The sequence below is a fragment of the Chinchilla lanigera genome, unplaced genomic scaffold (genome assembly GCF_000276665.1).
Source record: "Chinchilla lanigera isolate Chin_1 unplaced genomic scaffold, ChiLan1.0 scaffold00002, whole genome shotgun sequence".
Lineage (NCBI taxonomy): Eukaryota > Metazoa > Chordata > Mammalia > Rodentia > Chinchillidae > Chinchilla > Chinchilla lanigera.
Window position 1 is genome coordinate 55,848,919 of NW_004955403.1, and position 27,631 is coordinate 55,876,549.

Genomic DNA, 27,631 nt, shown 5'->3' on the forward strand with positions numbered 1-27,631 from the left:
CTAAAGAAAAGTTTACTGAAGCAATGAGGTTTATCCATTACTTTGTGTAGATGTTATTTTTTTAATACATGTATTGCAAAAGGATCTCTTTTGGTTTTTTTTTGCAAATCATTGATTTATTATTTTTGCTTGTGTCAAATTTTAAATGTTTGCACACACAACAAGGATTTTTGGGTTGTTTTCTCATGGAAGCATTATTATTTCATGTGTGCATGCTCATCTACATCTCAGCTGGATTGATCTTTATATATCCCGTGAATTTGGAAGTAAGATTTATTTCCACTTGGTTTCCAGTTGGCCTGGGACAGCGAGTTGAAAAGCCTGAACTCCTTCCATTGCACGGCAGTGGCTTTGTTGTGAATCTGGTATCTGAATCTGAGTGGGTCTTTGGACTTCTCTTTGGTGCTGTTGGTTCTTTAATTTGGCTGACAGCAATCAAGCCCTGCATTAATGACTGTTGCTTTACAATCAGATGCACCAATAGATGGTGTTAAGATCTCCGGTTCTATTCTTTTTCAAGGCTGTCTTGGATATTCCTGGCCCAGACCAGATACATCAGAATCTATCTTAGGCATAGAAACTTAAGAACTCCTTTGTTGATTTCAAAGTGCAGCCAAGGAAGAGAGTCACTTCCTAGGAACTTTCAGCAGCTCCCTAATCTCTTAACGGGTCTGTGGGAAGGTCTGTCTACCAATCAAATCAGGCTCTGTCTGCAAAAGGCATTGTAAAGACTGGCTCACCCTGAACACAGACTAGCTGCTCTTCCCTGGAGAAACCTTAATGTCTGATAATCTCCCACTGAATTTGTTTTTCTTTCCTCTGAAGTATAATCAAATTTTCATTTTTTATTTACTGTGAAGAAATACTAGATAAACTAGAAATCTGCTTTCTTCAAAGATCTTTCAAAATCCCCACAGCTTTAATATCTACTTGTTGCAGTGTTATTGTTAGATTTAAATTCTGTGGAAAATGAGTTTCTTATTAGTTTATTGGTTTTAAACTCATAAATCCCTTTCATTAAACTTTTTTATTAAGATTTAGCAAACTCCCACAAGCATTTGATATTACTGTGAAACATTTGAGCTCACTGGGACCTACTAATGTGTATAGTTTTAAGGATAAAATGCAATTGGAAATAGTTTTTTGTTTGCAAAAAATGAAAGGTGGGATAATACTTCTTACACTATGAGCAATACTCTGAACATGTCCAGGGCCCTTCACTCCTTTCTTTACATTCTTAGTGTCAAAACGTTTACACATATTTCGAACATATTGGCAGGAAAAGGCTGAAGTGGGAAGGAAGGAGAGGCTACAGAGCTTCCAGGAGCTTCCCAGCTGGTGGGGGTTGGGAGAGGAATTGTCCCTACCCTCACTGAAGGTCACGTTTCCAGTAGAAAGGGTGACCATGCTTGCACAAGGGCAGCTAGAAGCATCTGCTGTAACTGTCTGACCTTAGTGTCTGCTCTGTCTTATTGAGTTCATCCATCCCTCCACATAGTCAGGGGAGGCAGAGGGTTAGAGGGAAAGGAAGAGAAAAACGTTAAATGCCCAGGGACCAAGTTAGCGAGGCACTGCAGGCTGATCCAGGGCTGTGGGCATGGGAGGACGTCAGGTGAGGTGTGCCGGGCAGGCTGTGGTCACAGGCAGAGAGCAGGTGGGGTGTGTGAAGCAGTCTGTGGTCCTGGGCAGGAGCAAGTGGAGTTGGAAGCAGGGAACAGTGAGCCAGGCAGGCCAGTGAAGCAGAAGAAGCAGCAGGAGAGGACCTGGGCGGGCTGGGAAGGAGGACGCGGGTGTGTACCCAGGGCTGGCCGGTCCAGCGCATGCTCATTCCCATCTCCAGGAGGACCTCCCGTCACCAGAGGACCCTTGAAGGCAGCCCAAGCCACAGTTTACAAAGGGAGGCTGCCCTCCGGAGCTGCTCACCAGGGCTGAGGGCTGAAGGTTGCCCAGAACCCGGGGACAGAGGCCTCGAGCAGCGCCAGTCCCCGCGGCTTCCCTGACTTACACGCGGTGGCTCATGGTGCCGAGACCTTCATTGCCCTTTACCTGGTGGACCCGAAAGGTTCAGTCATTCTAACCTCCTGCCCAAGGGAGGGCGGCTGGAGGGTGAGCCAGGTGTGTGCTGTGTGGGTAACTTCCAACCCCAGGAAAGGCCAGAACGCTGTGGGCCGGTGCTGAGTGAATGCTTCCTCCCACCCTTCTGACACTTCCTTCTACCCTGCTGTCTTTGGCCTCAGTCTCGTAGGCCCACGTAGGCAAGAAAGGGGAACCTCATAGTCGTGCTGTCCTTATGTTTTCGGGGTGTTGGCCTTCTCTTTCATTTGAGGGTCACTTAGATTATCTTGTCTCGCCCCCTGGCTTCTAATGCAAGCTCCCAGGTGTCCTTCTACCTGCTTCACGTCGCCTCTTTTATCCCGTTCCCTGTCCACCCTTCAGCACTGCTTCAGGAGAATGCAACCTAACATTCCATGTTCCATGTCCATACCTGAGAACTGCGCCTGAGTCAGTCTGGAACTTGATCAGAATGGTTGGAAAATTGTACGAGATGGCAGCCTGTGGACAGTGGAATAATAGGCTGTGTTCTGTGCTCTCTCGCAGGTCAGAACTGCGGGGGCTTGGTCCAGGGCCCCAATGGCACAATCGAGAGCCCGGGCTTTCCTCACGGCTACCCCAACTACGCCAACTGCACGTGGATCATCGTCACCGGGGAGCGCAACCGGATCCAGCTGTCCTTCCACACCTTCGCGCTGGAGGAGGACTTCGACATCCTGTCCGTGTACGACGGGCAGCCGCAGCAGGGCAACCTGAAAGTGAGGTAGAGTACCGCCCTGCGCTGCAGTCCAGGGCTCGCTGGTTCTGAGTACGGGTGGGATAATGTCAGAGCTTCGCTATCAGGAAAAAATCAAGTTACTATGAATGGTGGAGATTTGTATCAAAGATCGCACATTTTTCTGTACTTAAAAACTTCTTGAAAGCAATCACTGACTTCACTTACATAGAGCAATTTTCTCAAGATCTTTAAAACAGCACTCTCAAGGTAATTTGAATAAAGTTTTAAGCCACATTGTTTTTAAGCAACTGTGAATTTCAGGGGAAAATCACCAAGACAAATGCAGGCATTCAGTTCGCACAACAAAATAAAGAATCTCTGTGTTGCCTGAGAATATATTCAGTCAGAAGAACAGGAAGTGGGTGGAAAGAGCATTAAAGAATTTTCCAGTCTTGGCAGAACTTTGGAAATGAATAGTATATTCTCTTCAGTGTGGGTTTACTCTTCTGATCTGTACTTTTCACCATTAAAGAAATAAAAATATTTTCTGGGTTGAAGTTAAATTACATTTTTCATTTGTCAACAGAAAAAAATATAGTATATATATATATATATATATATATATATATATACTATATATTTTTTTTTTACAAATGAAATAGGAATACTCCTTTCAAACAAGTCAGATTTTTAAAAACCATTGATGAGTATATTCAAATACGTTTATATATGGCAAACAAAGCCTTTGCCTCTGGTTTAAAAATTCTGCATTTATTAGAGATTGTGTCCAACATCTGGAGGATTTTACAAAAGCTGATAGTAGACAGAAGTCTCCTTAGAGACTGTGTGGTATGGATGCTAAGGCTGATGGAAGCAGACACAAAGATCATAGTTTATTTACTATTTTGTGGAATTAAAATGAGAATATGGTTTCAAATATTTTATTAGCATTTATGTGCTTTTAAATATAAAACATCTCTATTTTGAGAGGGTCACCTAAAAGATCTGTATTGTCTTTGAAACATTTTTCCAAACATCATATATTGTGTGACATCTAAGATTGCTGAGTCAGGGAGATTTCCTTCTCTGTTTCGCATCTAGGGTCTTCCTCTTGGGTGTTTGAACAAGGGTCTCCATTTGTGACGCTTTCTCATCAGCCGTGCTTGTCTCGATTTTGGTCCTTTGGCTGGGTTTCCGTTGCAAGTGCTGCTTTTCCTGGGACATAGCAATGTATTGAAATACCAACGCGAGCTAATGAAAAATGCAGAATTATGGCCAAAAACTATATTAGAGAATCCAGTTCATTTCAATATCTACAAAAGTGACTCTGTATTAATATTATTTCTCTTTCTATTAAAAAGCAGGTAGTAAATATATATTCATAAAATACTTCTCTTTTCTGTTAATATTCCCATTTGCTTAATCCCTGCGTGTACAACAAACTTATCTTATGTAGTGATTTGATTGATTACTTGTCTTTCTGCAATGTTTATCCTCTTAGGGTGATATTGAGGTCATTTTTATGTTAGTGACTCTGAAGTCCAGAGCGTGGCACCATAGCTTGTTGATGATTATTGTAGGAGCAACAATGGAGAAGTTAAGGATAGAACAATTAGACTCCTTGGGGTTTGTTTCCAGGTTCCAAAGAGCAGTATTCACTTAGATACTTTGAGTGAAAGAGAGAGGAGGATAGGAATTGCCACTGGGTTACGCTGAATCACTCCCTTTCCTGAAACTCTTCCTCTGAGATAGAGACCGACACGTCTCATTTCTGTCTGTGGCTTGTTTGTAAGTTAGAGTGAAGCTTTCATCTTCACGTTGACTGGTGTAGTTTCTCCTCCTGCCTTCATGCTTGAAATGCCTGTCTGAACTACCGTTCTATGGATACCTGTAACTGTTGGGGCTGCACGAGGTGTCATACAAATAGGCAAAACATAGGCCATGATTTCCCCAATGACTACTAAGTGCTGTGGGGCTTTACTAACATAAAGTTTTTAAAAACAGTAGTGTAAAAATAGAGATGTGAGTAATGTCAGTGAAAAATGCACAGGAAACTGTTTATCCTTCCAAAATGCATCAACAATGTGTGGACAAAGTGGTTATACACAGCATCAAGTTCAGATTCTAATTAACTGGGAAGGGGAGAACTCTCATGTTATTCATTTCCCAGTCCCCTAAAGTTATATCTTGGAACAGTTGTTTGTTTCTCAAACGCAACCAACTAACAACACTTAAAATAGCTCTGTAATCAAAAGACGGACACTTTGTTGTAGGGATTGATGTGGACACTGCTGTCAGGAAGGTTATTACTCAGAGCTCTCAAGACCTGCTGCTGTTCTGTTACTGCATGGAGGCTCTTGGTAGTGGCCCAAAACATGCCCTGACTAAAACTAATGATGGTGTGAGCAGCCTGAGCAGTTCATTATGCAGAAATTTATTTTGTTTAACTGCCACAGGAGTTTTCCTCAAGAAACTTAACATGTACATTTAATCCCCAACAAAAAACCCCTAGAATTTGTACCTTAGAATTACTGATTGTTTCATTATAATTTGAACATTAATCAGTCAATGTATTATTTACTCCACATGAAAAATATTTAAAGTGAATGCACAATTCATGTCATTATCTTCCTTTATTCTTTTTTTTCAACAGATGCACCCTTATATGATTTGTTCCCCATCAATACATCAATTTTTAATCTGGAGACTTAAACAAGGTTTCTCTTGTTATGTACAAGAAAAAAATCCCTCAAAATTAGAAATAAAAATGTGATAATTGAATTCTCTGAAATGAGATCCATAGTTGCTCAGTGAGTTTTATGAGCAATTACTGCTAATTATAAAATCCCTGACCTTCTGTGGCAATGCACTGTCTCTTGCTTCTCAAATCTCCATAATCACACTGCCATGAAATCCCAAATTTTAATCTTCCACTTCTCCCCTGCACCCTCCCCTGGAGAGGGTGAGGTAATTGTCCCATGGGGTGACTGATATCTAGCACATGGTCTTTGAAGTACTATTTTTTTGTCACAAATCAGAGAGTAATTGAAGTTGACATCAATTTCCAGCTGTGATAACATTATATTGAAGTTTGAAAATAAATCCCATTAGCAACTGAAAACGTGAAGAAAAGTGGACCTGCAAAGGAAAATTGTATTCAAAAAATGCAGACAATCAAGATACATTATTTCCTGATTATTGTGAAATGTGAGGAAAATTGCTTTGGCAGTTCTCTCAACTTTCTCGGCCCCTCACTCTTACAAGATGACTCATAATTTTCTGCAATGATGATAATGAAGAGGTTAGAGATGAAAGTGATAGGATCATTGCAATCAAGGAATCACAAGTACATGTTGTTAAAGTATTACAGATTTTCCTTTCCTTCAAAATGGCAATAATGTATTTGAATAAGCAGAATATTAATTATATCTGATGATGCTTAGGAAAGAGTCTCAAGTGCCTGGTGATCATACCAGGGGAGAGGTGCGGCTGTGCTGAAATGCTGTGGTCCCTTCCCACTGTCTCCGTGAGGTCCCCAGGAAGCCCTCTGTGGATCAACAGTCAGACACGAACCAAACTGCAATGTGGATTTCAGCTGGGCTGGTGACAAACACCACAGTGGAGGCTCCAGTAATCATGGGGTGGAGCATGTGTCAAGCCGCCATGTTGGACTCCAGCCTCAAGCCAATACCAGATTCAGACTCTGACATCTGGTAACATCTGAATGGTCATGCAGTCAGTGCTGTAAGAGTGACCGGTGTGTCCAGCCAGCAAAAGCAGAGGGAGGTGACTCCTCTATTTACACACTGTAGGATGGTGAAATAAAACAGTTTTCTTAGATACAACTTCTAAATTTGTTTTGTCAATGTATGATTTAAATTAGCAACTAATCAGCAAGCTCAGTAACTATTGGGTAATTTTGAGGGTTTGTTTGTTTATTCTCTCCGTATTTTGGCTGTTAACATTTATTGGGGGTGACAGAGATTCAGAAATTCCAAGATGATATTGGCACTAAGGATGATTCTATAATCCTTTCCTCCCCTAAGGGATTTTAACATAAAGCCTGGGTTGAGAGAAATGACATGAATGCATTCATGTATCCACTAAACTTTATTTGTTAACAAGAATATTACACTACTAGTAATACAAAATGCTGAAGATACATACTAAAGCCTTCAAGGGACATAGTGAGTGCTTTGTTTGTAAACCCACCAGCAAGTTTTCACGTGTTTGAATTCTGATCAAGCCTTCTCATTTAGGGGCAGTAGGCTCTACTCAAGCCAGGAACTGATGTTTTATTTCCATATCTTGGCCACTGTGAAGTAGTAACACTGTTAACAGGAAGACAGTAAAATTTAAAGAATTCATTACTACATACGTGGGGAAAATGTTGGAGTAGCTGCTCTCCTCTGAGAGTTCATTCAGAAAATGTGAACTTCAGGAAAGGCATGCAGATTTTCAGAAGCTGCGAAGGAGGAAGACTGCAGCCAAACTATTTGCAAAATGACTCCGTTTTCACCAGACAAAAGTGTCTTTTGGATTTGGACCCTGAAACTTGGAGATAGAAGTAAAATTTATAAACCTTTTAATCTTCATTGGGATAATAGATTTAATATATGGAGAAAATACTAAAACTAAATTTTGTCTTTTTAGTAATGCAATTTAGGAATTATATGTGAGTTAAAAATTTGACTTCTCTAAATTTGAAATTCAAAAACAACTGGGAAATTGAGAAACAATACTTATGATAGGTATGAAAAGCAGAGATGGTTTCTTAATTTTAAATATACACTTCTAAAACTACAAGAAAACAAAGTAAATTATTCAATTAAAAACATACAATATGAACAAAGATGACAAGTAAAAGAAATTTGTGACAAGTATAGTAAGAGCAAAGTAAAGCAACAATGTCATAAAATAGCTTACTGTTCTGATGGCAAAATTTACAAACTTTTATTTTTTTTTATTTTTATTTTTTTTCCAGTACCAGGAATCAAACTCACAACCTTGCGCTTGCCAGGCAGTCGCTTTGCCACTGAGCTAAATCCCCAGCCCCTAAACTTTTAGAACTCAGAATTTTTGAGGACACTGGACAAATGCCTTCATATCCTGGACATTAAATTGTGGCCATTTTTGATAGAAGTTTTTCTCAAATTAAGAGCCCTGTATATATTCATATTTATATTACTGTCTGAGCTACTTCCTCATTGAGAGGACAAAACCCAGGACACTTACGATGCGGAGGAGGAAAGGTTTGTTTTAGCTCACAGCTTACAGTGGTTACCCTCTGTAGTCAGCTTCCTCCGAGGCAGGAGGGCCTGGTGGAGGAGAAACAGTCCATGGCAGGGCAGACAGAAAGCAGGGAGATCAAGGAAGAGCGGGGAGATGGGCCCTGCCAGGCCAGCTTCTTCCTACCTGCGACCCGCCCTCTTCTTACCAGGCCTTACTGCCAGCATCACATTTAGCTCTAAACTCACTGGGGACTTATCCACTGCTGAGCATCACACACCCACAGCCCAGTCACCTCCCAAAGCCCCATATGGGTGCGAGAGGTTTTGGGTGACATCTAGATATAAACCATAAAAATTATTATATCTAAATATCTCTAAGTAGACCCTAGTTCAGTGTAATAGCCATAAGATATGATGTATCATTAAAGATAATGAATGGGATATTCCTTGTTGATATGAAGAAATACCCTGAACTTTTTTTCATTTAAAAACCAACAGTGGCAGACTGCCAAACTTCTCTCCAGGTTTTATTCTTTCTGAAGTAATGGTGGATAATGCCTCATAATAGGGCACCACCATGGAGCTGCTGGTGGTGCCGGGGCTCGGGATCCAGGGCTTGCAATCACTGCACCACATTCTGTGATTGCAGCTGGACTGAGAGAAACTCTGTGAAGGCGTGGAATCTGCTCCTGGGGCACGTTCTGCCTGCCCCTGTAACTTATCAGGTAAATGTTGCTGCAGTCCCAAAATGGTAGGCTAGTTTATTGTTTCCAGCTGGCCAGGGATGAGGGAGGAATGTTCTTCTCTTCTTGGCATGTGTTCTGTCTCTGACGCTCCTGGGCTCCTCTGTCTCTCCCTCTTCCTCCCTTCGCCTCTTTCCCATATGCCCATCTACACTTACACCAGTGTGTCTCTGGGGGAGTGGATGCTAGGCCGTTCCTGGGACATTTCTGGGTCTCATGCTGTGGAGAGAGTGCTACTAGTTGCTACATCCAGAGATGTTAGTCAGTCTTCCACACTGCACAGGCCAGACACATGAGGTGAAGAACCACCCGTCATAAAAAGTCAGAATGACAAGGCTGAGACCTCTGCTTGGCCACACGTGATGCGCCGTGTCCTTACGGGACCTGTATTCACCTGCACTGTTTCCCCTCCCGAGCTTCAGTGATGGAGGAACTAGAAGAAGCTGAGGCTAGCGGCTCCCCAGAGGCGGGGTCAAGGTGCTGTGAGGATGCATGGCCGGTGTAAGGGACCAGAGGTAGTGAGGGAGCCCCAAGATCCCAGGAGCGGAGAAGTGGGCTTTCCTGTCCTAGGCATAATCCGGTTTCACCTTTATAGTATCAGATTTCATTTTTATAGTATCAGAAGGAAATACAACACCATCATTCTTTTGTTCTGGGTTTCTGTGAAAAGAAAGTGTCAAGAAATCAGTAAGACATCAATTGACTTATGCTTTTTCAGGTAATGGATCTGTAAAAACAGTTCGTTAAAGAACGAAAATGAAGGTCTAGACAGGGAAATCTGCCATGACCTTTGCAATCTGACTCTGTCTTTAAAACCCTATGAATGCAATTTAGTAAACTGAATAAACACTTGAGAAGAAATAAATGCTTTGGAGGATAAAAAAGTCTGTTGAAATAGCTGAGAAACTGCCCACATAAATAATCATTAATAAGCTATAAATAGCCTTGTTTGCTACAATTTCCCTGCTCAGAAATGAGCTCTATATAGCTGGCCAGACCATCTCATAACTTTGGTTTTTATTGGTGCACGTTTACAGTATGTAATAATCACACTTACCGTGGGGTGCTGATACAGGGACATAAAACGTCTTTCATTCTCTTTGCTCCCCTCCCTCCCTCTCCCGGTCCCTTTCCTTTCTGCAAAAGATCTCTCTCCCTGTTTCCTATTGCCTATCTTCTATTTTGCTCTTAATTTATATTTTGGGCTTAATAATTTGATTTTAAGTTTAAGATTTACCTTTTTTCCTCCTCAGGTTTTCAGTGTTTGAATGGCAAATTCTATTGCTGTAGCTAAGCATTTGCAATGCAGCAAATGGACTGTAATTGAATAAATATGTTAGCTATATAGAAAATACTTGTGCCCCCCCAAAAGAAAATACTTTTGAAAAGGATGAATTCTATATTCAAAAGCCTACTATTTTAATTCACAAAATTTAAAACTAAATATGATTTTTAGATTATGAAACAATTCCTGCTTTTCCTTAATAAATACACCTCACAATTCCTGGACATACAAGTGTAATAGATGTTGTTTCTGCCTAAAATTCATCAAAAAGGCAAATGCTAAGCTGTGTGTTCTTCTGGCTTATATGTCTCCTTGTCAGAACCAGAAGTATTCACAAGAAATCAGAACTCTGCTCACTGCTCGGGCATGAGAAATCAGAGATTAGTCCATCAGATCTTTGCTTGGGGCAGCCATGGTCACTTCTGCTGACAGACCTGAGCCCTAGCTGCCCTCACCCTGCCCGGTGGGCCCTGACAAGTAGACTTTCTTGACTCTGTGCTCTTGTCAGCCTCTTTCTTACCTTCACCTTGAGATCAGATGATTTTCTCTCTGAACCTTATTTCCAGCCCAACTTCCCAAGCTCAAAGCTTGTATTGATCTCACACTAAACTCTCAAATGGAAGACAGAGTTATGGCTATTGTTCGATGACTACTTACTTCCATACACTGTGTCACCAACATCGGTTCCTTTTTCCTTTCGAAACTACTAGCATTAAAAAATGTGTGGCTGGCTCTGAGTTTGGAGGAAACAGTTCCGCCATCAATAGGGTGTGTGTCCAATTTCAGTGGGAGAATAACAGTAAGCAGAAATAATACACACGAGTGTTTCGCACTGCCAGCCATAACCTTTCAGCCAAAAGAAGAAAATCGAGCTGAAGAAAGCCTTGCCCTCCCAAAGCCTTCTGAAACTGCCTCCGTAATGGAGATTCTGGGTCAATTTATCCTGTCTCTATCTAGGTCCTCCAACGCACTTTTCTCTGACCATAATATGAGACATGATCAGTCCATGATAGCTCTATGAAAAATGTCCCAAGCCCATGTTTGTTACAATACGGAAAATCACTGCATTCCTTGCTTAGGTTAAATGGCTTTTGTAGCTTGTGTCCATGCAACAAACAGGAAATGTTTAAGTTTAAATTATGTGTTTCTACTGAGCAAATCTTTGATATACGTGATAGAACTTTTGTCCTTACTTACTTTTGCAATCTCCTAGAGTCAGACCAATCCTACCTTTGACTGGTGAGCTGGAGAGGACATGGGATATTTATAGTTGATAATGGTGGGGTGCTTGTGAATATTTGCTCCTACTGCAGTCATGAAATGTGCTTGTTAAAATCAAAGACACAGTCCAAGATCAGAGTCCTGTCAAGTGCAATGGATATTGCTGACACAGTGATATTGGAAGCATCATTTAATCTTTACATTGTAATTTACTACTCTGTGAGGCTTTTAAAGAGGTAGCAGGATAATGCATTCCATGATTTAGGAGAAAATATCATCCATCCTTTGTAAGATCGATGAGCGCTGATGGGTTGTTCTTCGGGGACTCTGTGCACCCCGGGACTCTCATCACTTTACTCCAGTGCATACTCTGCAGCAGGGCAGCACACAGTTGCAGGACTGAGGGTACTGGCTACCTGGGAGAAGCCGCCATGAGGGGCCAAGAAAGGACTGGCTGACCAGGCTTGCAGAGTGCAGGAAAGAGCAGTCGTGGAACGAGGCGCTGTCCTTCTGCGGCAGTGAGGGGAGGGCAGCACTCCGGCAGAGCACGGTGAGATGCGGTCGACAGTGGGAGCTGTGCACCGGATCCATGCTCCCGTCCGGCAGCCAAGGGCCTTTCCCCCCCTTGCAGTCACACAGTCCTGCATCACTCTGTTCCAATCACTGCCCACTGTTGTGACCCAGGCAGCTGAGAGTTCCCTCAAAGGGACCCTTCGAGGAGTCACGTTGTCTCACGTTATCAATGTGGAAACAACAACTGAGCAAACAATATCATCATCAGAAACTCACCTGTTTGAGTAGCTCACTTAGGAAAGCTGCTATTATCTAGCAAGATTACATTTAAGTTTTCAAATGAGCAAAGCACCACTACCATAATTCATCTCTGCCCAATTGAATGCCCCCTGAAAGGGTGAGATGAGTGTGATTTCAGCTGGAGGGTCCCAGTCCCGTGGCCAGACACAGCTCCAGATCTCCAGGGCTCACTGTCCTGTGGCAGAGAGAACTGGTGGGGAAGCTGGCAGGTGTGAGGCAAGAGGCAGAGAGGGCGGTGAGCTCCCCAGCCCTGCTCCACGTGAGCCGAACAGCTGCTGCCCCCCACCCCGCAGTTGCTAGGAAGGAAAGTGGACCCCATCCAGTGTTCTGCATCTGACGTGGTCCAGAGGCAGCAGGGAGTCTCCACGGTGTGAAATCCCTCTTTCCAGGGAGTCTCCACAGTGTGAAATCCCTCCTTCCAAACTCTGGTGCAGGCGCAGGGGATTAACATTGTGGTGGCAGCCTTTCATCACCTCTGACCCAGAGTTAATCATCACTGACTGCAGTCTGGTCAGCCTCATATGCTGGCAGTTTCAGAGTGCTCAGAAGAGGCATTTCCAGCAACCCTGGCCTCAGAGGAGCTTGGCTCTTTCTAGGGCTTGTTTACTTCTTTTTTCCAGTTGAGATCATAGAAGAGTCCTCCTCAAACAGAGCACTTCCCCAGTCCCTCCCCTGTGGTGTGGCTTGATGTACCTGTACTATACTTACGTGTTGCAATTGGTCTCCGTACGTGAAGAAAGTTGGTCTCACTCTTAGTATATGACTTGACAAGTGTTTTTGCACAATTTCAGTTTTGATTCCCAGAGGCAGAACTCTGGCCCATAATGAGTCCAACTTACAGAGGATAGATTCTAAAGTTCTGCATACAGAGCTAGATAACCATTCTGAAACTCAATTGAGTACCTGGGAGGCTGAGGCAGGAGGATTGCCTCGAATTTGGGACCCTGTCTCAAAAAAGAAAAAAAGAAAAGAAACTCAGTTGACAAACCATTAAATGACACATTTTACACTTAGTTAATAACCAGTTATGCAAATATATAGAAAAAGTGAAATTTGATGAATTGTAACATAATAGCCACATCACCATGATGAGTATAAAATTTCTTATCTGCCACAAAATTTTCCTGCTGTACTTGTAATCTGTGTCTTCCTACCACCAGGCCACCATCAGTATATTTTCTGTCACCACAGATGAATTCACATTTGTAGAATTTTATACAAGTTAAATTATGTATTTTTATTAACTCCTTTCACTAGGAATGATTCCTCTTTATTGCTGCATGTAACAATAGTGTACTGCTTTTATCAAGCAGAATTCCACATGAATGGATATACCACAGCGGTTTTCCACTTGTTGATGAGAATTTGTCATCGTTGTTTTACTCCCAGAATTTTGCTCTTAGAAATAAAGTACCAGTGGTCATTTTTATTCCAGTATTTGTATGGGCAGTTTATGTAATTACTCTTGCAGAAATACTTCAGTGTGAACTGGGTGGGTCAGATGGGTAATGCTGACTTCTGAAATGGCTATCACGTCTCTCACACTCCCCCCTCTGTGGTGAATTCCAGTGGCTCCCTGTCTTTGTCTGTATTTATTTTTAGTTATTCTGTTGCCTGCACTGTAGAGTACTATATTATTGTGATTTTAATTTGCTCATCACTAAAGACTAATAATATAAGTAACTGTTTCCCCACAATTGGTCATTTCAGTATCTTCCCTTTGAGTATCTGTTAAAATCTTAAATTTTCACAAGGATGTTTGACTTGAGTTACGAATTCTCTAAATATTTGGAATACAATTTCTTTTGTGGAAATGTGTGCTAGAGGTAATTTCTCAAAGATTTACCCTTCAGTGTTATATTTTAAGCAACAAAGTCCGGTCAGCAGCTTTTCCTTTGTGCGCCCTGATTTTGGGTGATACACAATTTAATTGCTCTTTCATCGTAGCCTGGAATTCGCTGCCTCTCCTGCCCTCAGTTAGTCCTAGCAGCTTTTTCGAGGTTCCTTTGCGTCGTTCACGTAAACCGTCATGTGATCTGCAGAGGGGGAGCTTTTGCCCCTGTTCCTCTCTATTTCTTTCTTTGTTCACGTGCCCAGAACCTTCAGTGCACAGACGATGGGGAGACCCCCCTGCCTTCTGACCACAGTGGGCGGAGTGCTCTCTTCAAAGCCATCTGACGTCCAGTGTGTAGGCGCGGTGGTGCCCTCCCAGCCCGGCTTCCTCCCCTGCTCTGACACTGGGTGCAGCACGTCCTCTGCTCAGGGCTTATCAGCCAGCGGCACTGCTGGCATTCTCAGCAGGGGCAGCGCTTGGGGCCCAGGGTGCGGAGCACTCCGTGACAGCCATCTTCAGGGTGCGGCTGGCAGCCCAGGGGCAGCTGGGTAGAGGACCTTGAAGACTCAAGCTGACACTTCTGTACTGACAGCTCTGAAATGTTGAGCCCCGGAGAGAGTCCCCTCCTCTGCCCAGTGAGCGCAGGAGACTGGCTCCGTGTGACTGTTAGCCTGACCTGTCATCTCCTCTTAGTGCTGTTGAGCAACGCCCAGCAGACTGCTAAAGCACACCCCAGTTGGGTGGGCCGGGGGTGCGACCTGGACTCCTGCATCTGGCCCCAGCCCCCTCCTCTGTGACATGCTCCCCGCTCTTGTTCCTGGCCACCATGCGCTGAGCAACTTTGCCCCACCAAGCTCTTCCTCCACGACGTATCTGGTGTGGCCCAGCTGACTGTACGGAGACCCTGAAACACGAGCTGCGTGAACCCTTCCTTCCCTTAGCGAGTGGTGTGTGTCGTGTCAGGAGTGCTGGGAAGATGACTAACATGCTCCCAGACACCTCTGAGTCAGCCACACAGCGGGGCTTGTTTGGGTGTTCTGCCTCAGCTTTGAAGGCCATAGCTGCTCCCAAATCTTCTATTTCTTTGTTATTAGGATCTCTCTGTCCCGCTTTGTAGCTGGGCCTTCACTAGCCAGTTACTCTTTGTACTAAATTCTCCCTGTTGAAATGACTGGTGAAGCCCCTGTCTCCTGACTGACTGGAAAATGACAGGTTGTTGATCGCAAGTTTCTTCTCCATGTCCTTTATATTTCTGAGCCAATTAGTAGCTTGCTGAGTGTGGTATTACAAATAAATATTTAATTTTGTCCAATATTTTTACTGTGTCAGTTGAAATTGTGGTATCTTTTTCTTCTTTTTTCTACTCATGTTTTATTACAAAGATAAATTGACCTTTTAATGATAATTAAATCTTGCACTCTAGAATAATGTCTACTTAATCAGAAGATACTGCTTTTAATAGATTATTGGGCTTTGCTTGCTCTATTTCATGAAGAATTTTTATGCCTATGTACGTTAGGGGAGTTTGATTATAATTGACTCGATAATATTTTTTTAGGCTTTGCTACAAGGGAGATTGTAAATTAAAATAAATTAATAAAAACATTCCTTTTCTTCTATATCTAAAAAATGTTCAATTAATTTTGGAATGATCAAATCAACAAAATTTAACAAAGGCCACAATCTGGAGTCTTATTTTGGGAATTTTTTAAAACTTTAACTTGTTTTTCTAGATATTGGGCTGTTCAGGCTCGTTATTTCATCTGGCGTCAATACTGGAATTATTTTTTAAAATTGTCTATTTGATCTCTGATATGTACATATACCAACTCCTCATGAGGAGTGTAATCATCACGTACTATAAGCATTCACTAACTAAAGTATAAAAGCATGCTTATAGGGAGTTATTAATAGTGTTTTAGATCCTTTTCAGATCAGAATTAGTAGAAATCATTGATTTTTCATTTTTGATATTATGATTCATATTTTTCCTTTTGTTGTAGTTTTCTGGACAGGATTCTATCAATTTTCTTGATTTTCTAAAAGCCAGTGGTCATTATTACCTTTCAATTAGTTATTTCCATTGAATTTTTTCTTTCTGTTATACCCTTTCCTACTGGTTTGTATTTTATTCTTTTTCTTGCAATTCAAGTGCAATGTGTGGTCATTGACTTAGCTTTCTGGTTTTATTTTATGGTAGGGAGTATTTATATTTTCCTTCTAATTCTTTTTTAACTACATTTCAATATGTAGCAATTTAGTTTATAGTACATTCTAATTTCTCTTATGATTGCATTTTGACCTATGAAGTATTGCAAAGAATGATGTATGATTTAATAGATTAGAATTTTTTCTGTGATCTTATTGCTATTGTCACCTCATTTAATTCTATTATAGGCAGAAAGTACGTTTTGTATAATTTTTACTCTTTATAGTTATTGAAACATGTTTTGTTTTTTTGAATTTTCAGCTTAAGGTACCTTTTCCATACTTGAGCTATTCTTAAATAGAAGAAAGTATCACCAATGATCATTTACTAAATTTTAGACTCTAGAAAGACAATTTAATTTTCTCAAGTTCAAAGTCCTCATTCCTAAAGTGAGAATATATGTATCTATTTTACTGATATATCACATGCATATAACTCTATATATTCACATACATGATTAGAGAATATGGTTTTATAAAATAAATACATGTGTATCATGTATGCATACAGACACATGCATACTCTTAGAACAGGATAGACTTTCACATTGAACTTTTGTTATTATCATATTTAATTATATTCAGAAGTCAATTTTTGAAACAATTTGGCATTTTGTCAAAAATTGCTCCTTCCTGAATACCAAACAGAATAGAGAAGTATCTACGTAGAAAGGTATGCACTCTGGTAAGTAATGATGTAATTCAATAAATATAACATTAATAACAGCTCCCCTTACTTTACTGATAAGGATGTAACTCACCTAGATGATTATAATGAATTGCAATTAATGTTTATAATGAATTAATGATTATAATTGTAATTAATGATTATAATGAATATATTATATATTCATTATATTATATATCATTAAAATATTATTAATGATAATATTATATATTATCATTGATAATATTATATATTCTCATTAATATATTATCATTAATATATATAATATTAATATACAGTGCATTAATTGTATAATACGTTAATATACAATATATAATACAATATATATAATATATTGTAATTAATGATCATAATGAATTGTGTATATGAAATAAATTTTATGCACATGTTCACAGTTATGTTCCATTTGCACTTCCGGCAGGGTACTCTGCTCACAACAATGATGGTATTAGCACTGTTTAACTTCCAGTTGTGATGGATGCACTAGTGATATTTTTGCTCTTTTTGTCTTAAAATAAAGCCAACAACTCCAGTTTCTGATAAGTTGATATACTTATAAGCAATTAGTCTGTGCGAAATTAAATGACTGCCTTAAATTTAGGGCCATCCTGGCTAAGAACTTCCTCCTGAAAAGGACAGAAAATATGTTATTAAATCAAGGGACAAACACAGTGTTCCCAGGCTTTTCTGTAAGGGACATATCTGCTGCTGCCCCAGTGGCAGCTGGAATTCTGTGCACGCAGGGAGCCACCGCAGAGGACGCTGGGCCTGTCCGGTGCACAGAGCACAGAGACCGCGAGTGCTCGGGCGAGGCACCAGAACTTAGTGCGGCTGGGATTTCTTACCTCAGCTTTCGGTATTCAGCCCCGAGGGTGTTCTGCTTGGTATCGGCTCCACATGCAGCACCTGGCCGTCGTGATGGCTCACAGGATGTCTGAGACCATTGCTCCACAGAAGCAAAGACAGGTCCTGACTCACAACTGTTACCAGTCCTGATGCTGTGTATCTCTAATCCCTGAGATGTTCATTGTGAACATGTTATATACCCTCAGGTTTAGTCCTTCCCTGTGTTTAACAGCCCTGAAATGTAACCATAATCTACAGAAACCTAGCAATGCAGCTGTTCCTCACTCTCCTCCACATTCCCAACGTAAACCAGAGAAAAATCCCTTCATTACTCAGGAATAGAATTCAGGACAAAGGACTAGTCATAGCCAATGAGAGTGTTTGTCGTTTAGTATTTGTTTGGCATTCCTACTGGGAAGAAATGCCTGAGCAGAGCGGAGAACAGGGAAATCCTTTTTGAAAGGGAATTGCATTATTTTAATCTCCTCCTGGTATTACTGAAGCTGGTACTGTCTCTGCTAGAAATACAGTATCAATTTTCTTTTCTTTTCTTTTCTTTTTTTTTTTTTTTTTTTGGTCTTTTTGAGACAGGGTCTTGCTATGCAGTTCAGACTGGCCTTGAGCTCACTTTGTAGCCCAGGCTGGTCTTGAACTTGCAACGATCCTCCTGCCTCAGTTTCCTGAGGGATAGGATTACAGGAGTGCGCTACCACACCCAGCTCTAAAGTATCAATTTTTTCCCCTGGTTTATTTTGTGAAGAGTATATTCTAATCTATTCCATATACATCTTGAATTTAAGTGTTGGGAACTAATACTAAGTTAAGACAGGAGAACTTGTGTCTTTTACACTGAATAATGAAGTCAGAAATACATTTGGGATAGCCCCAGAAATACATGTGTCATATCCCCAGAAATACGTGTGGGATATCCCCAGTGTTCTAGAAAGGTAATTGTATTAATTTCTCTCAGTGTTGAAAATAAGAGCAAGCGTAAACTGCATTTTAGACCTACTCATTTAGCCACATTCATGCCTGATTAAACTCTTGCAAATAACTGAACTCCTTCCCAAGGCAGTGCTTCTTCGTATGAAGCTCAGCAAAACATGGAAAACTCCACTGGACTTGAGAGAAGCCTATGGAAGAGAAAGAAGACGGAAATAAATGTTGATGAAATTGAAGGAAAATCTACTCTTCATGCTCCTTGGCTGGTTCTCCATCAAGAATACAAATTAAGTGTTAGGGAAGTAAATGCAATAGAGAAGCCTTGCCCACTTTTGCTTGCCTACTAAAATATGTATATATTTGTACCCCAGAATCCTGCACCTCAGATACCTGGGAAGTCATTTCTAGAGCAAGCTGAGCTTGCATAGTTTCCTGCTGTTGCTGAGCCTTAGTAGTAGCCCTGAATACATGAACGGAAGGGTCTGGGTTGGAAGGGTCAGGCCTCTGCGAATGGAGGAGTTACTGAGCCACATAAAGCAGGCCCGCGGGTGGCTGATGGTCTGCTTGGCTTGTTTACTTTGTTTTCTTGGAGGCGGACAGGAATACTTCACTTGACACTTGACAAATTGACATTTTAAGCAAACAAACAAAAATCCAATTTAACATGGTAGTGATCAGTTACCATTGAGATTTTCCTGAGTGATTTACTGCAGGACAAAAAGCTGAGGAAGAAAAATTTTATCCTTTTAAGTAGCTACTAAATTTTTTTTTTAAAATCACTGCATTGTTCATTTAATTACGAATTTTGTTTGTTTTTATTGATCATGACCTGGATCCAAGGCACCATCCAGCCTCTGAGACAAAGTGAGGAGCAGAAGACAGGAAGTGCTTTGGCCTTGGGCAACGATCACCCTCACGAGGAGACAGGGAGTAAGCCTGTGGGGACAGCGAGGCCCAGCCGTCTTCCTGATAGAGGCAGGGAGTTTGAATGCTCAGGTCAAGCATAGCTGGGGGGACGTAGACTCACAAAGGGAGGACCTTTGAGCCAAGACCAGGTGACCTTTGAGGCCGTTGTAGACCTGCAGAGTGGCACCTACACCCAGGATTGGCCGAGTACCGTGTCCTGAGACCACAGTGAGGTCATTCTGAAACCAGGATCCTATTTTAAAATAGGAGGGATGATGAAAATGCATGAAGAATGTTTAAATCAACATAATCACAATAAAAGACACATTACCATTAAGTCCTCAAAAAATATTCCTTCTGGTTTCTGATATTCTTATCCCTTTGTTTTTGCCACTTTCTGAAGCAGTTCTGGAAGAACTCTTTCCTGGATGTCTTTAAGAGGTGTCATAAAATATCACAGTGAATGTTGATATCTGATGCCATCTAATAAAAGTCAGGTTCCTGAAAGATATTATTGTATCTTCATTCACCTTATTCTTTGGACCTGGAACCTTGTGACTTCCTGCTCCCCGCAAAGTCAAAATGACTGTCAGAGGTAAATGTTTTCAATTCTTTCAGGACATTTGAGCGGGCAGGACAGTGCTGCTCAAGACACTCATGAAAGAGGCTTCCAGAACTGCTTAAGAAGTGGCAAGAACAATGGGATAAGTGTGTCCAAAGTCAGAAGGAATATTTTGAGAAAGATGACTGGCAATGCATCTTTACTATATAAATATAGTAGTCAGAGTTTGCAAGGCAAAAATGTAATACAAGACACTCACATTTGTACGATTATCTTACAATACTGACCCAAAAACAAATACAAATATGACTTTCTTCACCTTCCTTTTGATATAGTTTACAAACTTAAAAAATTTACAAAAATATTCAAATTACAAGGTGGAATAGCATAAAAGTAGGATCCAGTATGATGTATTAACTTAAAGAGGTAGCCTTGATACTGACATTTTTATTTATATCTTCCCATGTATATAGGAGTGTGAGCAATAGCTCAAATTAATCAAAATGGCAAAATTTTAGGCGGTGATAATAAAAAGCGTTTCCTTAGTTTCCATAGGAACTTTTAAACATGCTTCAAATTCTTTTAAAAAGTTTGTAGCATCATAACATCTATTATTTCTAAAATAATCTTCAACTATCATCAATTAATAAAAGTTTGAAAACAAATTAGGAAACAACTTTTGGAGTATTAATATCTCTCAGGTAAAAGAAAATAAAAATAAAGCTCCTTTGAATAAACATTGAAAACGGCTCTTATATTATTAGTATCCACAATGAGTTTCTAATTTACTGTACTTTAAAAATAGCAGAAAAGAATGAGCAAACCCGGAAGACTTAAAAGAATCCATCACTAACCTTTTCCTTTGGAAAAACCTGGTGGCTTGGAGCAGGTGTATGCTGGCATCCGGGGCAGGGATGGTCCTCAGCCTTTGATGGTGGACAGGGCCACATACCCTCCCCAGAGTGAGCAGTGGGTGTTGGCCAGCGCAGTGGAGCCAGGTGCCCACGGTGACTGTTGCTTCCTCTTAGACCCTGTGTCTTTCCCCTCATGCAGGGGTGGTGAAGCTGTAGTAGGCGTGCTGCAGAGGGCTGTTTGTATCATTGGAAGCTTAAGAAGGTTCACCACTAGTCCTTTAGTGTTTCCTTTTGTGCTAGGCCCAAGTCTACTGAGCATGAGCAGAAAAGATCCACTATGGATGTGTGCAAGTGAGAGAGTCCTTAAGCTTGTGTCCTCAGAATACGTGAGTGCCGGACACCAGGCTTGTATCCAGCTTAACATAATTATTTTTACTCACAAATCATAGAGGTCCTGAGCTGCCCGATATCGGAAGGGGGGCTCTGTGTTTCTGTCCAATTCCCAAGCGATGCTCGGAGTTCACAGGGAAGGTCGGGTGGTGGCAGGCCTTTGCTGAAGGTCACCCAGCTGGGAGCCGGCTGTGCCTGTGGGGTGGTGTCCCCTCCGCCTGCACTTTGAGTTTGCCCGGTGCTCTCGTCTAGATCATGGCAGTGAAGGGGAAAGCGAGGCATCTGCGGAGAGTTTGCTCTGGTCTCTTAGCTTATTTATTTATTTATTTGCCAGCGCTAAGCGCAGCGCATTCTGGTGCAGCTCTGAGGCGGGAGGCACCAGGGCACAACAGCAATCTGGACTGTTGGACGGAGGGTCTTTACCCCGAGGCCATCTCATGACTGAGGTATCTAAAGAGCCCTGTGAGTCTTCATGAAGTAATTTGAACGTGTTTCTGACTAGCTTCTTCATTTACATTTATCAGCAGACAGCATACAAGCCTAGGGAGGGGCTACCATGTCAGCTACTTGGGAGTGTGAGGCTTCAAGGCCAGACCGGGCACCTTAGCAAACCTATCTCAGGAAAAGCACGTATAGCTATATCTCAATGGGAGAGATTTGCTTAGGTTGTGGGAGGCCCTGGGCTCAATTCCTAGTACTTTAATTAATTAATAAACAAGTAAATATGGGAGTCATATTCATACAAATATGAAGATGTGTACAGGGACTGCAAATTTATCCCATACAGTTACAAAGGAAACCTTTGGAAGACAGATGAATTAGAAGGAGAATACTGCCTCTAGGTGATCAGCAGCAAGGTGGGAACAGCCATGAGTTAGACATGAGATGGTATTCCCTAAGGGAGTTCTATTTCATTTTTATATTCTTGGGATCATAGCACCGTGTTTTATAAAATTAAGGAAGCATAGTCATTTGAGTGCTTAAGATGATGTGCAAAAATAAGTCTTGCAATCATAAAGATTGTTCATTAAGAATGATTTCGGGGTGCTGGGGATTTAGCTCAGTTGCACCGTGTATGTCTGGCAAGCGCAAGGTCGAGAGTTTGATTCCCGGCACGGGAAAAAACAAGAACAACAACAAACCACCCCCCACAAAAAAGAATGATTTAGGTGTTGTCTCTTGATTTGGGTTAAATATGTATCAGTGTGATGTGAAGACCTAAAGTTGGTCCAAAAATGTTTGCTGAATAGTCATTATGTTGGCTAACTTTAACTAGGGGTTTGTAAATCCTCAGCAGTGAAGTCCCCTCAGTGAGGGAGTTGGTCTGTGCTTCTCCAAGCTGGCTGTCTTTCTGTGTGGTCGGTGATCCATTCTCTCAGCATTCCTCCATAGGAAGACAGACAGGCAGAGACTGCCGCTGGCCTCCCAGTGCTCGGGAGCTGTCCAGCCTTGGGGGCTGCTACAGAAGCAAGTGCAGAGACTTCCTCACAGCTCGGCTCTCTCCATCGTCCTGAAGTGTGTGCGAGTGTGAGTGTGCACACGCTCACACATGTTTACTTTTGTTTTTCTCTTTGCTGTGAGAGGCCAAGTGTGGTATAGATTTGAAATAGGTAATTGCTTTTTCCTTTCATTGTGCCCCATTTATTTTATGTCACGGAGTTACGGGAGCAATGATAGATTGTATGGGTTCATGGATCTGAGACAAATAGGAAATCTTTCTCATCTGAAAATAACTGTGAAGTCATTAGAGTCCACAATTCTAATTTTCAGGTTAAATTACTTTGTGCTACAAGTATGATTGTTTTTCAGATAAATCATAGAAAATTAGTAACGTATTAATGAATTGTCTGACATTGGTGAAAGATTTTTACTTCAAAGAAAATACTGTATAGCTTTAGATTTCCTTCTAAAGGTAACATTTTTAGAAATCTAGATATTTGATTATCATTTAAGGAGATTTACACATCTTATACTAGATAGGTATATTTTAAAATATTCTTTTCTGGGAGTTGCTTTAATCTTTGCAACTGAATTCAGTATTTTAAGAAAGGTATTAGCTCCATGGCTGAGGTATCTGTGTATGCGTGTATGTGTGTGTTTGTGGGTGGGTGTAGTCATGTCCAACTGGTGGCATCTGTGTTCTGGACACTCTTGAAGCTGTTGCCTTGTATAGCCCTCTACAGTACCTTAGCCTTAAGGATGAGGAAGTAGAGTTAGAAGTTATAAAGGCACAGATAGAAAGTAAATGCTCATGGCTTATGGAGGTCCTGCCTGTTCTGACTTTTATGTCATCTCTTTCCTGCCAAATCACCTTTTCCTAACCAGCACAGTGGGGAGGGTGCGAGTACCACATCCAGCGGAGCACTTCCTGCCTGCTGTTATTCCAGGCGACACCCACAGATAAAGATCTAGTTAATCTTCGCTCTGCATTTTAAATATGCAGAACCTTGCCGGCCTCTGCTGCCCCTTTTCTCCCTAAGCAATATGTATCATGTGCAACTAAACGTTTAAAATCAGATTTACATGTTCAAAATCCTTGTCAGCTCTCTTCTTTCTTCCTTTGCTTTCCTCGTAAACTTTCAGATCTAAGCTGTACCCATTGCTAATGACACTAATTTGCAGGCAGTACTCTCAGCACTCTTCTTTCCCGCGTTTTACACGAGACCTGGGACCATTAAAACCTGCAATATACTTCTCGTGTTAGATTATAAGTGCAGGAGCAGGAGGAGGAAGGAGGTCTGCAGCCCACTGCCGTGTGCCAAGTAAGACTCCATCTCCATGTTGTGCTGACCTTAACAGTGACAGAAAACAGCCCATGAAGAAACGAAACCTGAATTCATCTTCTTCATATGCATTTCCTGTGCAGTCCCTGCTTCTCTGCTGACCGGTTTCTTACATCTGATCCACTCAGGACTGTCAGGCAGGCCTTGGTACCGTCGCTGAGTGAAGAGGAGGTGGGGAGGTGCGCACCAGGTGAGCGGCCATAAATGCCGGAGACACCACTGCTGGGCCTGGCGCACACACGTGTGCCCTGATGACCCTGAGCGTGGCGGATGATGTGTGTCCGGGCAAAGTGCAGAGCAGGGTGACCTGGTTCTGGAGGCATCAGCCCCGAGTGCAGACTTCAAGCGCGGTAACAGAGTGACCCAGCTGTCTGTGTGGGAGGAGGGTGGTGACCAAGGGGCTTGCTGTCTGTCTCGTGCACGCAGAGGGCACCCTGGAAGTCCTGGTTGCTTGTCTTTTGCACCGACCGTGTCACCGAAGGATAACTTTTAGGGATTCCACAGCGAGGTTTTCTTCTTACCTGCTGAATATTATTTAAATGCAGTGGATCACACTTGTTCTGTTATGGAAAGAGTGCTGGCTCTCCCCTTAGAACTGTGTGTGTGTGTGTGTGTGTGTGTGTGTGTGTGTGTGTGTGTGTGTCCGCATACATGTCTCCTGCTATCACCTGTGGCTGGAAATATAACACACAGAATCCCTCTCTGATATGTAACAATGGTGTGCTCCTCCCACCACAGCACTAGAAATTTAAGGGAGATTTGATGATACTGAGTCACATTTGCACAGACACCTGCATCCTTATTTCTTTTTCTGTGTTTTTGAGACAGGGTCTCACTATGCAGTTCAGGGTGGCCTTGAGCTCACTTTGTAGCCCCAGTTGGTCTTGAACGTGCAAGAATCCTCCTGCCTCAGCCTCTCCAGTGCTGGGACTACAGGCATGCGCCACCACATCTGGGCCCCGCATCCTTATTCACTGTATCTCACTCCCATTAATCACATAATTAGTATATAAACCTCTTCCCACCACATTCGTAAATCACAGCATATATTCTAGGTGCTCGGATTCAGTCAGATTTAAGCTATGGCTTAGTCTTTTAAGTTGCACTGAAGCCAACAAGCAGCAGTAACTTACACTGCTGTCAGCAGTGCACATGCTTACACACACACACACACACACACACCAGACCCCACATCCCTAAGGGCAGAGTGGGCAGGTGTGGCCTTAGGCAGTAATGGGAATGCTGGTGCAGACAGGAATGCTGGCACAGGCCAGCTCTGAGATCTTTCCCTGGTCCTCACAGCTCCTAGGTTGTATTGCTGGGCACGAATCCATTCTTTCATTCTTTATTTCCTCAGTGTAGACAAAAGTGTGCAGGGACCTACAGTGGTAAGACAAGGGGTGCAGGCAGAGTCCCCAGATCCGTCAGTGTGTGGCTCACCATCCCTCCAGGTCAGGGAGTGGCCCCACCTCTGTTCCTGCCCCGCAGAAATCCCGGGACCAGAGTACCAAGTGCTTCTGCCTGGCCTTCTCCCTCCATTTCCCCCCAAGAGTTACTGAGAAAATCTGCTCTTTTCATCCAGGCCAAATTATTAAAATTTTGCTCTTTTACAGCTGAGCAGTTAGAGGGAAAAGGAATGCAAATCAGGTCAAATTAAAGACTAAGTTCACCAGTAAGTTCCTGGGAATGGCACTGGTCACTGATTTCCAGTCGGCCTTTGAACTAAATGAAGTGTGTTACACTTTTTGATGCCTAATAAGACACTGACAGTTTTAACGGGCCCTTAATTAGTGTGTGTGTGAAAAGCAGAGAGAAAGGTTTAATAATTTTGCTATGTTTTGATCAGGTAACTTGCAAATGAGGAAGTACCACTATGAGTCATGTGAAAATGTGACACCTTTGGTTATGACAGAATTACACTTCAAGGAAAAGGAGAAACTCCATCTCCGAACAAAACCGTCCATGCTGGTGGAAGCTCACCCATGTCAGGCTATCCAGTGCGGAGGGTTGCAAACATCTTGGTAAAGACAATTAGGCAAATCGCACAAAGGACTTACAGTCCATATAGTTAAATCTGTAAGTTTCAGATCTAAATTAATTTAAGATAAAAAACTGACAGGGGAGAGAGACAGCACAAGGACTTCTATGATAGTGATGTTGAAACATGTCGCCCTCACGGACACTCCGCCTTTTCTCCGGAGAGGCAATGCAAGGTGCTCGCTTGGATGCCCCAGGGGAGAAGGCCAGCCAACGAGAAGGCAGAGAACCTTCTGTACCTGTGCACATAGAAAGGTTTCATGGACAGAACTGAGGCAGAGGCACGTTAACAAACAATGCCCATGGTAAGATGCCCTTTGTATCTAAAGCTCTCTGCCTGCACATCTGTAAGCAGGCGCTGGGGCCTAACAGGACAGGTGATATGAACAGCGGGGGTTGCTCTGAACGGAAGGGAAACCAGGGGCAATTTTCTGTTGCTTCATTTTACTTTTCTGACATTTTTGTTAATAGAAAAAAACAGCTTGCTACTTCTGAGGGAAGAATTATTTTTATTTTTCTTGGAATTCATGCAGAGGTCAGATTTCAAAAGTATACTTTCCCTAAATGTGATTTTTGACATAGGACTCTTACCACTCTTCTTGGACAATTAAATATCATTAAAATGATGAAGAAACAAATTACACACAGTTTTTATCTACACATGCAGTTGTTTTCACTCATGTGTGCACACTATACCAATTTTTTGTCAAAAAAAAACATAAAGAGTGCTATTACGGTAGGTTACATATAATCGGCAGTTTAGTCATGAGGACCATTGTAATTCTAAAAGTGATTATAACTATAGAACTTGAGTTTAAGGAATAAAAGATGAACTAATTGTATGAATCTGATCAAGTATCTATAGCTACAGTGTCCAAACTGATGTAATTCAGTCATTTTACAATTACTGCCACAGAGAGGAAAGTATAAACATAGAAAGAGGCCAGGGCACTTTGGGGTTGTTTCCGTACAGTGAGTGTGATGACATGAACTTGAACTCGGATTCTGGTGCAGACATCTTAGTTCTGAGCTCTGTCTGTGCCAGGAGAAGACATCTCACCACTGTCGTTACATCTTCAACCAGGAAATGAGCCATTTTCAGCTGTCTGCAAGGGGCTGTTGGAGGGATGAAGAGATTCGTGCATCTTTAGAATGATGTTCAGGACCTGATGTTTAAGAGCTCGAGTCCACAATGTGGGAGTCAGAACCAAGCCATTCCCCCACTTCCTGTAAAGAATTTCGCTGGTACTACTGCAATGGGAGGTTCTCCAGACTCTGCTCCTGATTTTAAATGGAATAAAATAAACTGTAATTTTAAAAAGCTGATAACCTGTTAGCATTTATCCTTCCTTATGGCTGAGTAGTACTCCATTATATATATAAAAACAGGCCTGAGGTTCAGTGGAACAGACTAGAAGATACAGACATAACCCCAAACACACTCAGACACCTTATCTTTGACAAAGGGGCCAAACATGTTCATTGGAAGAAAGATAGTCTCTTTAATAAATGGTGCTG

General features: G+C 41.9%; 1 protein-coding gene across 1 annotated transcript in view; it reads left to right on the forward strand.

Moving 5' to 3' along the window:
• The window catches only part of Csmd1 (CUB and Sushi multiple domains 1), a 1,292,092-nt gene that overhangs the window by 39,024 nt on the left and 1,225,437 nt on the right, over nt 1-27,631 (forward strand). Inside the window, exon 2 of the mRNA XM_005373917.1 lies at nt 2,599-2,815. Within this exon, the coding sequence (XP_005373974.1) occupies nt 2,599-2,815 (217 nt within the window). The remainder of the gene's footprint in view (nt 1-2,598; nt 2,816-27,631) is intronic.